The following is a 16856-nucleotide window of genomic DNA, read 5'->3' as shown; positions in this document are numbered from 1 at the left end:
GTTGTTATTGTTTGTTTGTTTTTTCTTTAAATACTGTTATATTTTAAGTTTGCTACTCTGGATAGCACAGCAGTTAATGTAACACTTTGCATTATTTTAGGAAGTGGAGCCTTTTCTCCCACCCTGCCACACTTTCCCAGTTTAGAGAAGACTTAAAACCGGAAATTTAAAATTATTTCACAGGACAAGCTGGTATTCTGACATGGACACGTTGTCACAGAAACCTGATGCAGTTAGAGGAAAGACAGAAAACTCTCCAGGGCAAAGCTGTGGTGTCACGTCACGTTTGCTTCACAGGTACCTTCAGAGCACAGAAACTCTCAGAGTGTATGGATGAACTCAATTTTGCTGGAGTTTTTTGGGAATTCACTTTTTTTTCTAGATCCCAGTAAGAACAGAAATCAGCTGAGAACAGAAATCATTTGTACAAAACAACAAATCAGAGGTTGCAGATCTGCAGTAAATGGAGACCAACTCGTATTAAGGACAGGACTTTTTGCTAAACAGTCACAATTGCTGCTAAATACATTGTACTCAAGGGTCAAATGGGTGGGTTTATTTGTTCTGAGCTTTGTTTTTGATGTTCCTCTGTATCCTCTGTCCATGATCTGGCAATGTATGAAAGGAAATGGAAAGCTTTTTCATTTTTTTTTTTTAACTGCCTTCAAGTCAAGCCTAACAAGCTAAAGGGAGTAGATGCTATTGGTGCTCCTGATGTAAAATCTTCCGTAAGACCAAAAATAAGTCTCAGAAGGTACAGTACTGATAGTAGAAGTTTTTTAAATTACTTGCTAAACAGGAGGAAAACCCTCTCTCCAAATATCCTAGGGGCTGTCCACTTCAACACCCCAACCTGGTCCTGGCCACAGGGGAATGCCCAGAGGGGTCTCAGGTGGTCCTTGGCCACTGCAGTCAAGTTTATTATGAACACACGTGCCAACATCACAAGGCTACACAACTACAGTCATTACTTCCAAGGGGCATAATTTCAGTGGAGAGATCCAACTGATTTATCAGCTCTAGCTGGGATGCAGGGCCGAGCAGCGGATAAAAGACCGGAAGAGAGAGACCAGATCGTGAAGATGACGAGCATTGAAACAAAGAGACTGCACACCTACTGTAAGCAATCATTTAAATAAAACTGCCGACAGCTTTGTAGGATGGACAGAACAGGATTATTTTCCTCGTCCCCAAATGCCACTGTGGTAAGCGTCACTTGCTGCCGTGGTGATACGCCAGGCTCCCATTTTTTCCCCGTCCGCTTCAATCCATCTCAGGAGCGCAGCTCTGTGTACAGGCCGGAGCAGCAGCCCTGCTCAGGGCCAGCAGGAGGGCGAGCTCCCACCCGCTGTCCGTCCGGGCTCCCCCGTCACGCAGATGTTGAACACGACCCCGATGCGCAGGAAGAACTTCCTGAGCACGGCGCGGAGCTCGGGGATCAGGTCGAACTGCATGAGCTCGCACAGGTACGGGTAGTAGGTGGCCGCGTGCGCCCGGAACTGCCCAACACACAAACCACAGCGTTATTCTCCGTCGCCACGGGGACACACGGAGGTTTTCCACGCTCACAGCTACACCAGTGTGGTGGCACACCAGGCATTACTCCTGCCATCACTGTCAGGGAACTGGAATTCCAGTTTCACAGTGGTGAGATTCCCTCCCCCATTCCCACGCAGCTGTAACACGGCACAAGCCCATCCGTTACTGCACAGTCACTGTGCTTCTACATGAAAGCTCTTCAGTAATTCTATCCCCATTCCCACACAGCTGAGGATTTCTGGGATGCAGCCCCATTCCCAAATGCTGACTGCCTGCACACAGCAGGGCTGCCACTGCTCTGCTGTGAGGAGAGCACTCACCACGAGGAACTGCCACTTCCAGCATGGATAGGACTGGAGACTGAACTCAGACTGAAGCAGGAACAAAAAAAAAAAATACCTGAACACAAACAGACATGACTTCCAGCTCCTTCTTACCTTGTCATCACTGATTTTTAGTGTTTTTGTTAAGAGCAACAGCAGGAGATTGGTCCAGGCTTCTCTGTGGCTTTCTGAGTTGACAGTAATAAAATATGCCAGGGCTTCACTGCACACACTGGAGAGAGGGCACAGTTCACACAAACCATAAAGAAAACACTTATAAAGTTTTTTATAACATGCAGTTTATCCTCTCAGTGTATCTTGTTTTCAAGCAAGATGCACTTCAATGGTAAAGTTTTTAATCACACGCAACAACTTTAACTACATAAATTTGTTTTGTCTGTTCTGTTACAGGAGTTGCTCCAGATAGCTAAAAATACTTTTCATGTTGGCAACAGAGAATCATGGAGACAGAGACAGAAAAGCCTGATTTGCCCAATAAACATTTTGTAATTGAAGTGCTGTCACCTTCAACCTGCAAACACTATTTCCTGACCCTCATATTGGGACAGCTGAAGCAACAGCACCGTGGGAGAGCTCTCTCTCCAAATCTAGGCTGGTTGAATAAAGATCTGCAGAGCTCAGCGTCACAGATTACAGAGGAATTATTATTGTATTAATACATTTTTTGTCTCTGCTGCAGACAGTAAACACAAGGTACAAACTGTACCACTTACTATGGCTATTTTAGGACACTCTTAATTAAAGAAGGAATGAAATCTTCCCTTTTACACGCTAAGCAGATTAACATGTCCACAGATGCTGGTAGATCAGAATCCACTGCATTACTGCCAATAGCAGGTTTGGAAGATCTTCATATTTGATCAGAGATCAGTAATTTGAACTTTTATGTACCAACAACCCATCCAAATACCTTTTCATATTTATTTAGCATGATTTTCTACATTTGTTTAAATTCCAGGTATGCAGCAGCTTATACTGCATTCTTTTTAGATTACTGTATCCTATTATACCTCTGACTATCACTGTGGACTCGGGTGGGAAACATATTCAGACACCATCACTTCTATAAAGAAAAGCCTATGCCAGGCAAGAAGGTGCTTCCTTTGTTCAGGCAGATTGCTTCCTTGCTGCTAAATTAATTAATAGTGGCTCTATCTGTCTATCCATGGTCATCTTTGCAGACTGAGCCCCTTATCCCCGTGCTGGGTTGTGGTGGCTGAGGGGGAACACCCCTTGTCCCCAGGCTCTCCTACCTGAGCAGTCGCTGCTGAACCACATCCCAGGAGTCCCGCCGGCTTTCATCCACGTACATCCGGAACAGGATCCTCAAGCAGCACGCCAAGCTGCTGGTCTCTTGTTTTAAGAGATTGGGTTTTGATTTACCCTTGAACCCTAGAGATCAATCCCACAGAAGAAGAGAGGGAACATTCACATTTGGAGTTACTGGCCAAAAATAAAGTTTATCCTCACTACCTGCATTAGTGACTAGTAACAGTTTCTTTTCCAGATAGTATTTATTGCCTCCTCTTTGATTTTGATTGAGACCTGATCTATTTATAAGGACATTTTACTACAGCAGTACTAGCTGTGTAGCTCTACTTTAATCAAACAAAGCAGATAATTTAGCAAACAAAAGCATGCAACCTTCAGCTGAACCACAGAGGTTATTGCAAGTCACACTCTTGTGTTGCAATAGTTAAAGCTGAAGTGGAGCTCAGCATTTTTATCAAATAAAAACAAAAGCCTCACCTGCTCTCCATAACACAGTTCGCTGCTCGTAATTTGAGTTAAAGGCTTTTGAAAATGAATGAGACTCTTGCAGACAATCCAGTAACTTGAAGAGGTGATGAGAAGACATGTGTTTGTACATTCCCTGGTCCTCCGTGTCAATGTGGATATCTGCATCCAGCGCGTCTCGCTAAGGGGCAGGGGAGAGAGAGCACATGCCATGACCCACACCAACTCCAAATCTCATTTAAAAAAGGAAGAGACTATTTTGAAAATACACATCAGAGCATTCCATAGTTTGTATTTTACTGCCACAACAAGGTCACAGATAAGTCTGATGGTACCTGAGCTGCAGCCATGTGCTCAGCATCCTCCTTCTTGCTTGTTGCTGGATAGAACACTATGTTATCAATGGTCTGTATCAACTCCAGCTGCACCACACACTTGATAAGGAGGCCAGCAAACAGTTTCTGGTCTAATGAAATGGAGCAACACAAGTTTCAGAAGCAACTCACACCACTTCACTTACAACAGGCTAACAAAACAGGACACTGCCGTTAGCATTTTGATAGTTAGTGATGCTGTCAATTATCTTCTAAAGAGAAAATCTCTCTGCAGAGCATAAGCACAAGCTGCAAAGATGAACCCCAAGTTTAACTGCCCCAAAACTTTCTGTACAGAACTACAGAAGTGAACTAAGACTGGCTATAAAAATGCATTGAAAAAAAGCTTGTCCGTTCTCCTTACTTGTATAAGGACCACCTTTCCAGCTCTCATCTGTTGGATTTGAATATTGACTTTGTCCTCTTTCAGAAGCATTTTTATCCATGCTGCTTAAAGACTGATGATCTAGGTCCAAATCCTAGAAGAGAATGCAGAGCAATTCCAGCAATCCAAAACACTAACCCTCAACCAGCTACCCGTTTTTAGATGACTTCACTCATCTTTGATTCAAAGGCTTCCTGAATCCATTCTTTACATCCCTTTTTTACAATGACACCAAATACTGCCAATTCCTTGCCCAGTGTATTTGACTACAAAAGCTGACCTAACACAAACCCTTTAAAGAAGTCAGTTTATTGCCCTGAATTAACTCTTACCAAGTGTTTTTCAGCTGAATCTTCCTCCATTCCCACAGGCCTCCACGTCAGCAAGCTTCACAGAGCAAAAAAACCAAACAAACAAGGTAAATATTGTTGCTCTGGAATTGGGTATTAGTCTAAGAATCAAATTTATGAACTTACACGTGAGGAATAGTTGTTTTGAAGATTTCTAGCATACAATTGCACGTCTGGCCCCAGACTTCAGGGCTGAATTTCTGTCCATTGAGTATTACCAGGTTTTCCAGGCAGTTTGTACCGGATCGTGCCAACTGCTCATTCTCTGTGAAAAGAAACATTCCATATTTACCAACATCTACAATATCAGTGAAAAATTAGGCATTCCCTACTACTGCTCCATTAACAATTTATACCAGCACTGTGAAATGCATGGTGTCTTGGCTCAAAGCCTACCTGTAAAGCATGTTACAACAATATCAAGCTGAAGAACCTACTGAATAAAAAATAGTTTCAACCTTCACAAGATGGAAATCCTACCGGGGAAGACAAAGGAAAGGACAGAAGCAGAAAGGAAGCACACAGTGAGAGACAAAGGAAGGAAAAGCAGCAATTATAAACTTATGGTTTCCTGCAAGATCATCCCCCCAGATTCCATGCTGCCAACATGCAGGATTTCAGGTGTAGGAGTTGGAGCCTGAAAGAAAACATGTTCTTCAGGAAGTTGTATTTGAAAGCACTTGATGGGTGGGAGAAGGGGGGAAAGGTACAATGAGAAAAAAGGAAAAAAGAAAAAAACCCAGAATGTATGGAAATACCTATGTGTATAAATAAAGGAGTTAACATATCCCTGCAGTCAAACTGAGAAAGTTGTTGGCAGAAGGCTCAGAAGATAAACATAACCCTCCAAAAGCCTTTCCTGTGTCACAGTAACATCACAAGCACATTATGACCACAGTAACAGAAGAGCTGCCTAACTCATTAAATAGGTTGGGGCTCAAATATTCAAGATATTTCATCATGCATAACACTTTGCCCCCAACGGTAGCTTCTATTCTTCCCAAATTCAGGTACCTTTTCCCCTCCTTGAATAGTGAACATTTAGAAATAGATTTAATCAAGAGATACAAGTAAATAAGGTACCTTGTTTTACACACCAGTGTAGCTGTGCCAGTATGTCAGGAAGGAGGATCTCGTGCAAAGCCTCGTAGAACTGGGTGAACACGTCGCAGATGGCATAGAGAGCGTGGTTGCACGTCGTGGTCATCCACTCGGATTTCTGGGGGAGAGAACGGAAAACCTTTGGGTTTATGTGGGATCCTCCATGATGACTTGGCTTATACCTGGCTGCTCAACCAAAGACTCGGCCTCTGAGGGGAGGAGGAGAACCCAGATAAAACTAAAGCCTCATGACTGCAGGTGTCTTGTCAGAAGCTCTTAGGTGGCCTCATGAGCACAGCTCAGAAAACTGCACATGTTCACAACAGAGAACACTCCCCTTGAAAATAATCAGACAGAACACAAAGAGAGGTCACTGGACACTGTGACAAGTTTCATTCACGCCACAGAACTCGACAGAACACAAAACGTGTCGTAAAGGCTGGGGCACTACGGGGTGGCAATACACTGACAAGACAAACCATACAAACTGCTGTCTTGGTTGTGTGAGTCCTTAAAAGCACAACTCTAAAAAGTGCTTGCTTTGAGGTTTTTTTTTGGTTTTACCTCTGTTTGTTGTTCAGGGAGTTTCATATTATCAAAAATCCGAAACACAATTCTGAACAGATCTTGCCACCAGTGCTTTTCAAAGGTATGCCCGTAACTCTTCATGATTTCAAACATCACCGTTAAGCCTCTACAAACAAACCCAAACAATTAAAGGAACAGCTGTTACAATGAGTTCCAATGATGTCTTTACTAACTGAATTTAAAAAAAAAAATAAATGGAAAAAGATAAAAGCTTTATTACCTTGTCCGAACATCTAATTTGCAACGATTGATGATACAAGAAAGTTCAAATAAAATGGGAAACCATCCTCTGACCCATACTCTGTCTCCGGGAGCCACATTCATGTCATCGCTTGTGTATTCTCTTAAAACCTTCAAGATGGGCAGGAAAAAAGAAGTTTTAAAAGCAACAATCTTAAAAGATCTTTAAATGTGACAGATTTAGATATTAGTAGTGGCACAGACAGACTCGGAAAGTTAGCTTAGTTCCGACTGCAACTCTCGAATCCTGTAAAATATAAATGTAACTATTTGCAAATATACTGGAAAAATATATGAAAATAAACACTTCAATCTGTTTTACTTCAGTCCAGCTAAAGGCCTTACAAGTTATCTTTAACCAGGATAGACAACTGTCATATAAATATAGGTAACAAGGAAATCTAAAATTGGCAGAAACCAGTTCTACACTTCTCTGACATCCTGAATGCAACTGCAATGAACTCCAGGGTCTCTTCAGCCAAGTGATTATTATATTCAGCATTCACACAATAGACTGATGTAAAAAAATATGCAAGTTTGTAACCAATTAAACTAGGCAGAATTAGGGTGACAGAACAAGAGGTATTGCTTTTCAGGCCATCCTAACACTACAAAAACACCAAAAAAACAAACAAGGACCACTTCATTCAGTTACTTCCAATCTGGACTTATAAGACTTCACATTTTTTAATTAGCCCTTGTTTACTGCTTACATAATACCAAAATTACTCCTACGTCCGAATAAGCTTTTAATACAAACACTTGCAGTTGAAGTTTAAGTCTGAAAGCTCACTCTTGGAAATAAGATTAGTCTCTGTTTACCAGTAGAAGAGAGAGTGAGAATGCACAAGGGTAACAATTCCAGTATACCTGTGGTCTCTCTGAGACGTATTTTGCACAGTAGCGAATAAGCCTGATGGCCTCCATGCTGGTGTCCGGGAAGGCAACGTTACAGGCAAACTCAGAGAGGCATTTTACTGCATCCTGAAATGAGTCAATTGCTGCTGGAAAATGCTGCTGGAAAATATTTGCTGTAAAGAACAAACAAATGCACATCTTAAAATTTAGTTGTATTGAAATCCATAGATAAATTGCACTGATATAGACATGACAACCATGGTACACACTACAGGATAAACCTGTAAGAAAGACCAGATCTTCTACATTTAATGTGGTTCTTTGCCTTCTCTTGCATTCTTCCCAATCCCACCCCACCAACTGCATTCCAAAGTTCTACAGCACAATATCTGTATCTAGTTTTTCCTGTTCATAGCAAATGTGAAACTTAAAGGGCATGACCCAGCTGCAGAGTTAAACAATCTGGCTGCAAGTTCTTGTGTTTATTTGCCTGGAAATGCAACTGGCTTATTCAGGTGAGCCCTTTAAAGCAGCCTCACAGCAGCAAAGGTAATTTGGGTACTTGAATCTGTCAAGCACTACTTACTAACTATGTGTGCTGTAGTCTGGAAGGCCAGCTCCACGATATTCCCATCGTGGTCTGATGCTGCTTGATGAAAGACTGCAAAGATATTTTTCCAGCCTGAACGAATGTTCCCAGCTTGAGAGTTCACCATCTGAGCAATGCAGCGTATCACCATGTCCCGAATAGTCGGAGATCTTCAAAGAAATACAAAGGAAAGCAAGGCTTAACACTGGCACAAAGCAACTGCCCCACTTCCAGCACTCAACCACCTGACCCACACCCAGTGACAGCCTTAAGCAGGACTAAGGAAAGACAAAGCACAGGTTGCAGTGCCTCACACCTGTTTTTCTTCATAATATGCTCAAAAGGCCTTAGGAAGTCCTTCTGGAAGCGGAAGTTGGCCAACTCTCCCTTCTCAAGAAACTTCATTGACAGCTGCCTTAATGAGTCTACGGCAAAGATGGCGACATCTTCATTAGGGTTACACCCAACCTAGGAGAAAAGCATAGTTTCAAACACTTATCAGCTCATGTATCACTTATATGAGTAACAGAGCCATCATTCCAGTTCCATCTCAGCCCCCTAAAAATCACTGGCACTTTCTAGTGTTCAGATATTTAGGAAATAGGAGGTTCCTCTTTGAAGGAGATTTTCTGTGATTTGATCCATCTAAACAGACCTGTGGATTTTGTATACAACAATGCAGAACTATAATAGCCAGCTAGATGCTAAAAAATAATAAAATAAAAATTTTAGGTTAAAAAAATCCTACCCAAACATGGTTTGGTTGCCAGGGAAAACAACTGTTGTTCCAGGATCATCTGAGCACATTTTAGAGGAAACTAACTCAGCATTTGTTCAGAAAGACAAGACAAAGAAAAATTACAAATACAAAATGACAAGTGATTAAAGATCATTACCAGAAACGTGTCCATTTCTATTTATACACTTTAGATTTTTAAATAGGTGCTTCCTGTAGGTGCCTTGAATGGAACTTTTTTTTTTTTTCAGTATCACAGCTTAAGCCATAAAGGACACAGAAGGAAAAAGCTGATTAAAGAAATCCTACTATTCATGTACGTTCTGTAACTCGATTTTAACAATTACCTTATTGAAGTGATCTCCAATCACGTGCCAGATCCTGGACCACTGCAGCCTGATGCGGTTCATGTTGTAATAGGAGATCTCCACGATCTTCTGCAGGCTGAACATGCGAGGGTGGTGCGGGGAAGCCAGTTCGTCCATGGACACGGCACAGAGCCACCGCACAAAGTCCACTGCACAGGAGAGGCCTGCTGTGAGCCCAGGGGTTCCACTGCAGGGCCCCTGTGACCCCCTGCTGGTCACTACGTACCTATGGCGTTCCCATCCAGCCGGGTCGAGCCTGTAAATATCCTACGGAACAAAGAAACGAGTTGGAGTTTCAGCTGCGCGCCCACAAGAGTCAAACACATCCTAGTGTTATAGAAAGAGGTCAGCACATCTCCTGGGGGTACTTCACAATCCCCCATGCCATGAACTCTGCAACTGTTTTATTCATACTCCTTGGCAGCAGTTTATGCCCTTCCCCTTACTCTCAACATTCTCTTCCCCGCTCCAAGTCACAGTGTCCTGTGCTCATGTTCTGCTGCAGGAACAGGCACAGGCTCACCATTTTATCCAGAGCAAGTAATGCTGCAACACTCATTTGGGTGACAGCATGTTAAATTTCACGGGGGCAATAAAAAGACATTAAGAAAGTTTTGCTGCAAGACTTGGATGCCAGCCACCTGCTGGATCTTAACAAGGTCTGGGAATACGGTCAGCAGTGGCTGTCAAAACAGACTGAAGGAAGACTAAGGTTGTCCCTTCTCCCCCTTCAGCTGTTCAGTTTCAAGAGGAGTTCAGACCACTGAGAGTGGTCCCAAATCTTTTGGACTTTGATGTGGTAACAGACACATTTGTTAGAATAAATGCTGCAAGCCCACATGTGTAACTCTACAGACTCGCACAAGAATTTCAGTAGTTATTAAGAAGTCCAGTTCCAACACAAGCACATCTTTAGACAACACTTCAGAAGGGAGTCAACAAAGATAACGATTTAGAAAAGAGTGCAGAGGTTACATTCTCAGTACCTGTCTACTGCCACCACCACGCTCTGGGAGCTGGTCTCCCCCACGGACTCCTGGATGCTCGCCATGTGCCGTTTATCAGCCCCACTCCCAACCAGGTTCCCTTCAATAAAAGCCATTAAAAATCTGCATTTAGCGTCATGAAATCGTGACTTGATATTAACCCCAACATTAAACAAGTAGACAAAGAGAAGTGACTACTGCTTCCAGTTACCATGTCATTTATAGGAAGCAGATGGTGCCCTTGCCAGGTCTGTGCCAGATAAGGTTAAACATCATGTTTATTAAGTAAAGATGATAATGATGATAATGATGCTGTTAATAAAACTGGAAATCATAAAATATTCTTTTAAAATAGGAATTATAAGTCAGCTACAAGTAGTTAATGCCAGGGACAGTTCTGTATTCATCATCATCATCACATATATCATCTACTGCAGAGTATTTTCAAATTAAAATGTTTCCTTAATGGTTTTCCAAAGATTAAGGCAACCTGCCTTGTCCCTTTAATTTACAGCCTAGAATCTAAGGTTTGTTGTTTCTGCAGTATGTGCAAGAAACAAGAACGGGAACAGCAAGCCCAACATGCAGAGATCAGAAATTCCTTCAGAAAACCAATTATCAATCATTGAAACATCTATTGATTCCTAAAGATAAATGGCTTACTATTAAAAACTGAGCATAAAAAGAAATAACTGATAATACTTGTAACAAAACCATGACATAGTGTGGTAAAACAGTTTTGAAAACAGTACATTCCAACAAATAAATCTGGAGGAGTTGTTAAATAGTTTAATCCAATTCCAAAGTTGGAGCAGATTTGGCAATTATAAACACATCTTGAAATACATACTTGCTTGCCTTTTTTCTTTTTTTTTTTTTTTTTTAAGGTTCATTAATCCAATACAGCTTCCTCTGGAAGTAAGTAAATATATTTGAATATCTTGTAACACTGAGTATTCTTAGCCATCCTACTTCATTGACATGTGCACCTTTGTGAAGTCCAGGATTAATCATCTTACCTAATCCCAGGCCCATAAACTCCTCCCCTGCAGAGGCATAGCCCTTAATGCTGCCTTCCCTCTCACGCCCAGAGCCAGACAAATACCGAGTTTTCACGCCAGTTCCTATGAGCTGGGCCAGTTCCAGCTGGCTAATACATTTCAAGATCTACAACCAAAAGAAATTAAACATTGTGTTTTTGGACACCACCATATTTTCATTCCTAGTAGACATATATATTTAATATTTATAACCTTTCCAGGTTCTCCAACCTTTAGAACAACTTTGACCCGACAACAGCTTTGACGTAGCTGAAATGTTACCAATAAAACTGAAAATTAGGTTGAGTAATTCATTTAAGATCAGCCACCATGAATCATTCCAGTACAAGAATAAAATAAACAGTGCCCAAAAATCTAACTTGGACCCCTAACTACTACAGGAAACCTTTTTATTACTTCTCACAGCATTAAGACTATAAACAACTTGGAGCTGATCTTCTAGAGACTTCAATGTCCATCATTCACCTCCAGAGAGATGAACAGACTAGAACCATTGCAGCCATCACCACTTAAAGTAATGATGGTCCAACCTAGACAGCATAAATGCTCATGCTGTCAATCAGCCATCAGCACAAAATTCCCCATCTTTTCCCTCCTCCTCCCTGCCCCCACCACATCTTTGGCCTGGCACAGGCACTTGGCAGGGTGCGCTCTGAGCCAGGTCCGAGGCACTGTCAGCTGTAGCACCTTTTGGCTCGTACCACGTAGCCCAAGACTGGTGCCAGAGAACATCATGCAGCAGGAATGCCCCTTTCAGCAGCAGCACACATTTAGAGCTCATTAAAGCCTATTTTCCAGGAGCTCTTTAAAAATACCTATGATGCTGAGAGCCTCTCCTTACCTATCCCCAACCAAATTACTTCAGTCCTAATTTTTCATGCTCTTAGGAGTAATGTTGTCAAACACTGCACACAGACCTGTGAACTAGAATATTTTTGTTTCCATGAACAAGAATACAGTAGCTGATGTGCAGAATTCTCTGGAGCCAATTAACATTTTTAATATTTTTTTAACTTCATATCAAACACACCCTCAAAAATTACTGTATTGTCACACAATCTCTACAGGGTCTTTCAGAAAAACAGCAGTGCATTATTTTTTATATGTGTGTGTGTGTGTATATGCACAAACATTTATATCAAAAATCCCACTAACAATATAATGCACTTCTTCCACATTTTCCTGAGGATTCTGGGAGCTGATAGAAGAAAAAAATATCCTGCAGGTTTACAAAGGACACCACAGTTTACTATTTAACCTAAACAATATTTACCTCATGCCAAGAATTCCCGAGATAGTTGCCATCTGTGTGAGCAACTGTAATGAGTGTCTTAATGGTATCAATGTTCTTCTGCTTCATTTCTGTAATGCTGGAACTGGCAGTCAACAAGGAAAATCGAGCAAGGGCCTGTACATAAGCATCTCGTTCAAGCTACGAGACAGAGAAACAGGCATCATCATCAGACCCTGAAGAAGCAGAGAAAGTAACTTGCCTACACAATTTTCCTTCCATGGATAGCTGGCACTATCAGAACACCTTTCAGTTAACGGAGAGCAGGATGCCAGTTAGCAAACGCTCTTAATAGAAGACTCAGCAAATAAAAAGGAAAGCAAAGTTGAAAAAAACTTGATTATATCAAGATCTTTTACCATTTCAAGAAAGCAGATGAGACAATTCATCTTCTAAATATAAGCTGGTTGTGATTCTTCAGCTGCCTCCCAGAACTCTTAGCAAGTCCCAGGCTAAGTCCGGTACCAACCTGCATTCCAAAGATACAGGCTATCCTAATGGCACAGCGTATTCCTTCCAAACACAGAGATGCAACCTCTGTGTCATCACAGTTCTGCAAGCCAACACTGTAAGCTGCCAGCAATGGAGTCCAGACGAGCTAAAGAGAGGAAGAAAGGAAGCTCAGAAGTCTGTTCCGATTTTAGCCCAAAACACTGGGTCACTGAAATCAAATACACCCAAAGAGTCCAGCTGTTGCATTACCAAGCTCTTCAGATAATTTTTCACTTTTTTTCCCATGCTTAAAGCTCCTGGTGACGAAGCTCCAGCGAGAACCTGGCACTCACTTTGAACATGGGCCTGACGTGGTCCAGGTGGGTGGCACTGGTGAAAGGTGCCTTGGCGTGGCTCACTGCCTCCATCAGGGCCTTGGCCGTCTTGGCCATCTGCTCCATCTCCAAGTTGTACAACAACCTCCGCTGCTTCTCGTTGGCCACACCTGAGGGGAACACCCAGTCATTCTGCCTCTAAAAATGGATAAAAAAACCTTCATCTTCTTAGTTTCCCGCCCCCAAAAACAAAACTAGCCCTCACCAACTTGAAAAATAAATTAATAACTTAGTGTTTCTTTATCCTTATACTAAAGGCTGCAATTTCAATTTTCAAGCAAATTAATTTTCTTCCTATTTTGATTCAGGACACTTGCAAACAGGTTCTTCTTACTTGGTTTGCTACACTTGGTTGTAATTGCGTATTCTTTTGTCTCTTTCATGGCGATTTTCTTTCCTTCTATTTCTTCATAGATTGTGGATAAATACTCTACTGGCAGGTCTTTACTGTCATTGATTCCTCGATTCATTTTAATGTATTGCTCCTTTGTCATTTTATTTTTTACCTGTAAAAAAGAATGGAAGTTGGATATCAGATTTTGAATGCGAGTTCCAGGGAGATTTGAACTTCTGGAAGTTTGGGCTTTTTAAATTTCTACCTGTGGACTGTGCAAGTCTGTAGTCAGCATTATAATGGAGTATGCCAAAACATAGGCAGTGTCAGCACTAGCAAATAGTGTTTGCCTGAGGGAGGAAAAAACAGAAGAGGTTTATAGAGTCTCAGTTCCTCAATCCATTCGCTCTAGTTCTACATGCAAGAAAAATACCCAGAAGTGCTCTGGATTCAACCACAGTGCTAACAAAGCCTGAAGCCAGCAGTTAGAAACACCTCAAGCCCCAAATGGTTTAAAATGCAAATAAAAGGAAAAAAAAAAAGCATCACCTCTACAATACTAAAAACTAGTGGTGACCAAGATTTTCAAGTACATTCCCTAAAGATTATACATTATCCTTCTTCGGGTAATCCCACAAAAGTTACAAAACAGGTTAATTTTCACTCCCAGTGTTTCCTAAAGAATGACAAAACCAACCCCGTGATGTACCACCTGGACTAAGGAATGGGAATCAATTAAGTCTGACATGGAGCTAAACTTCAGTGCTAGTTTATCACATCAGGAACAACAGCAACCTTGCCTATTTGGTATCAAATAACATATACCACACTTTGTTCCATATCTGACGGGCAAGCAAAAACACTGTAATGTCATATTAGCTGTTTATGTCATGAATTTTTAATTTTAGCAACTGCTTCTACTGTTTTTTATGCTTGACTGATCTACATCTGCTTAAAAATGGAACAGCTAATACAGAGACAATTTCACACATTTAGGGCTTCCCTCTGCCAGCAATTCCTTCTGGTAATCCTCTCCAGTAACAAGATTTAAGGAAATGCCAGGATCAATATACTTCCTATCCAAGGTTTCCATCTTGCCCAGCTGCTGAGGAGGTTCAGCACCGGGATCAGCAGCAAGATCTGCTCCTCACACGAGCTTAAGTTACCCCTTGTCACTAAGGGCCACCAAACAGCACAGCAGGGAATGCTCTTCAGGCATTTGCCCAACACAAAGGTGTGAATTACCGTTGGTTGCACTCAATGTATCTAGCAGCAAACTTCTCCATTAATCTGTCGATCTTCTGGGCTTCACCCGGCAGACGAAAACCTTCCAGGAATATCCGCAGAGCAGAGACAAAGTCTTTTCCACAGAAATCAAGCTGGTCTACGTAGGCATACATCACCTCCTTGTTAAACTTGTTGCTTTCCCCAAGAAATTCCCCTACTTGAGTCTAAAAACACAAGAGACAGTTGTTACTGTGCAATCCAACTGCCAGCTTTGCAAGAAGGTTTCTAGCCCAGGAGTTGCACAGCTCAGTTTTGTAAGGCTGGCACGCCTCACTGAGTGGGCAGAGCAGCCCTTGGAGGGGTGGCAAGAGACAGGGGCATTGGACATGCCCTCAGTCTGCACAGTCCTGCTTCCCTCACTTCCAAGGGCAAGATCTGCATTGCTGCAGAGCCAAAAGCTGAGCTGTGCCTGGGTTCACAAGCAGCAGAGAAGGCTTTGCCACTGCAGTACATGATACCTGTGTGCTGGGAGTGTGCTGCTAACACAGAGACAGATGAAATGCCCATTCCATTTATGGGGAACCCTCCAGCACTTCATTGTAACACAATACTTTACTAGAAAGCCTGGGACAGCAACCAACAGTCAGGAGCTCTGGCATTAAGTGTCTCCACGAGAAGCCTTGCACGTTCAGGCTCCGTTACTAAGACAGGCACTAAAGAGAAAGTGCACACAGACAGCAGGGGCAGGGGAGAAGGTACGAGGGGCAAGTGTGTTCATTATCTCATGCTGCAGCAATCTTACAGAACAGAGGCGTTCCTCTTGGTGCAAGAATTGTGCCAGGTCCTCAGCTGTAGTGCCAAGCATTCCCTGCTCCTGTAGATACTGTATTCCCCTCTTCGGTTTTTTATTAAACCTATTCGGACAAAAACATGGGGAAACTGAGACATACAATTAAAAATGTCACAGCCTATAGAGTTTCAGTTTTACAGAGCCCTTATAAACCAAAGCTTCTGTGCTGTAGCTCCATGTCTTTTTTTTCTAGTTAGAAAAGAAGTCAAAGAAAGTGCAACAAATCTATCACCTATATCCCACCATAGGCTCTATCTCTTAAGATACATTCAGTTGCTGACAACCTTTTAAGTTATTGCTGAAAAACTCATTTAAAAATGTCACTGGTCAAGACCTTTTTCTAGCATTTACAGACATGAAGATCTTCAAACTAATTTAAAAGAAGTAAAGCATAGCTGGACAATGATTTTCCAAACTCTATTTCAATAAAAGACAACAAATGGTGTAAGATCTGTAAGATAACCCTGCCCCTCAAACCAATTTGTCTCTAGGCATACACATTTCTGTGCAGCTGAGCCAGCAGAAAGGAAAGCTGTGAAAACACCTTCCACTCCATCCAAGATTTTATGGAATTCCTTTTAGCTACAACAGCCTCCAGCACTGGTTTTTGACCACAGCAGGCAAGAGTCCTCAGCACTAAGTTCAATTTGTAAGTGTCCCTACAGGTATGACTGTGTGAGACCATAAGAAACAATATGGTTGTACACATTTTTTTACTACTGAGCTTTAGCTTTCCTGTCATACTGGGCTTACAGTTCTATCCCATGTTCAATTATTTCCTTTTGTTGCTTGATGACTTCGAATTGCTCCGGGTCATCTGGGACAGCAGTCTGAGTACCGACACTTCCAACTCCTGAGGACACGGTGGAGTCCAAGGAACTGACACTACTCCGTCTCCCTCCACTCTCCAGGCATTTACCTTCAGCCATTTCCTGTTCAGATGGTTTGTATGAACCTGGTTATAAACAAGGCAAGATTTAAGTTTTCCTGTTCAGCCAAGAGCTGAATAGCTTCTAAACACTGAACAAACACAAGGACAAACTGATGAGACAAATTAGTCTCTCTATATGG

The 16856-nt window shown here is 42.0% G+C and overlaps 1 protein-coding gene across 1 annotated transcript in view; it reads right to left on the bottom strand.

Moving 5' to 3' along the window:
- Positions 1–888: 888 nt before the first annotated feature.
- Positions 889–16856, bottom strand: part of ARFGEF2 (ADP ribosylation factor guanine nucleotide exchange factor 2) — a 31323-nt gene continuing 15355 nt past the window's right edge. Inside the window, 26 exon segments of the mRNA XM_027907133.1 lie at positions 889–1499; positions 1977–2094; positions 3137–3275; positions 3633–3801; positions 3956–4086; positions 4359–4473; positions 4712–4766; positions 4856–4994; positions 5813–5948; positions 6395–6524; positions 6639–6769; positions 7529–7689; positions 8103–8275; positions 8422–8573; positions 9189–9358; positions 9436–9476; positions 10196–10295; positions 11215–11362; positions 12530–12688; positions 13017–13145; positions 13333–13484; positions 13709–13880; positions 13974–14058; positions 14954–15159; positions 15738–15849; positions 16539–16844. Coding sequence (XP_027762934.1) covers positions 1317–1499; positions 1977–2094; positions 3137–3275; positions 3633–3801; positions 3956–4086; positions 4359–4473; positions 4712–4766; positions 4856–4994; positions 5813–5948; positions 6395–6524; positions 6639–6769; positions 7529–7689; positions 8103–8275; positions 8422–8573; positions 9189–9358; positions 9436–9476; positions 10196–10295; positions 11215–11362; positions 12530–12688; positions 13017–13145; positions 13333–13484; positions 13709–13880; positions 13974–14058; positions 14954–15159; positions 15738–15849; positions 16539–16844 — 3712 coding nt within the window. The 3' untranslated portion in view covers positions 889–1316.

Source organism: Empidonax traillii, unplaced genomic scaffold, assembly GCF_003031625.1.
Source record: "Empidonax traillii isolate 1590-97213 ecotype Southwest subspecies unplaced genomic scaffold, ASM303162v1 scaffold1404:size115710, whole genome shotgun sequence".
In the NCBI taxonomy this organism is placed as follows: Eukaryota; Metazoa; Chordata; class Aves; order Passeriformes; family Tyrannidae; genus Empidonax; species Empidonax traillii.
The sequence above is the reverse complement of the archived record's forward strand: the minus strand, read 5'-3'. Positions and strand labels throughout refer to the sequence as shown.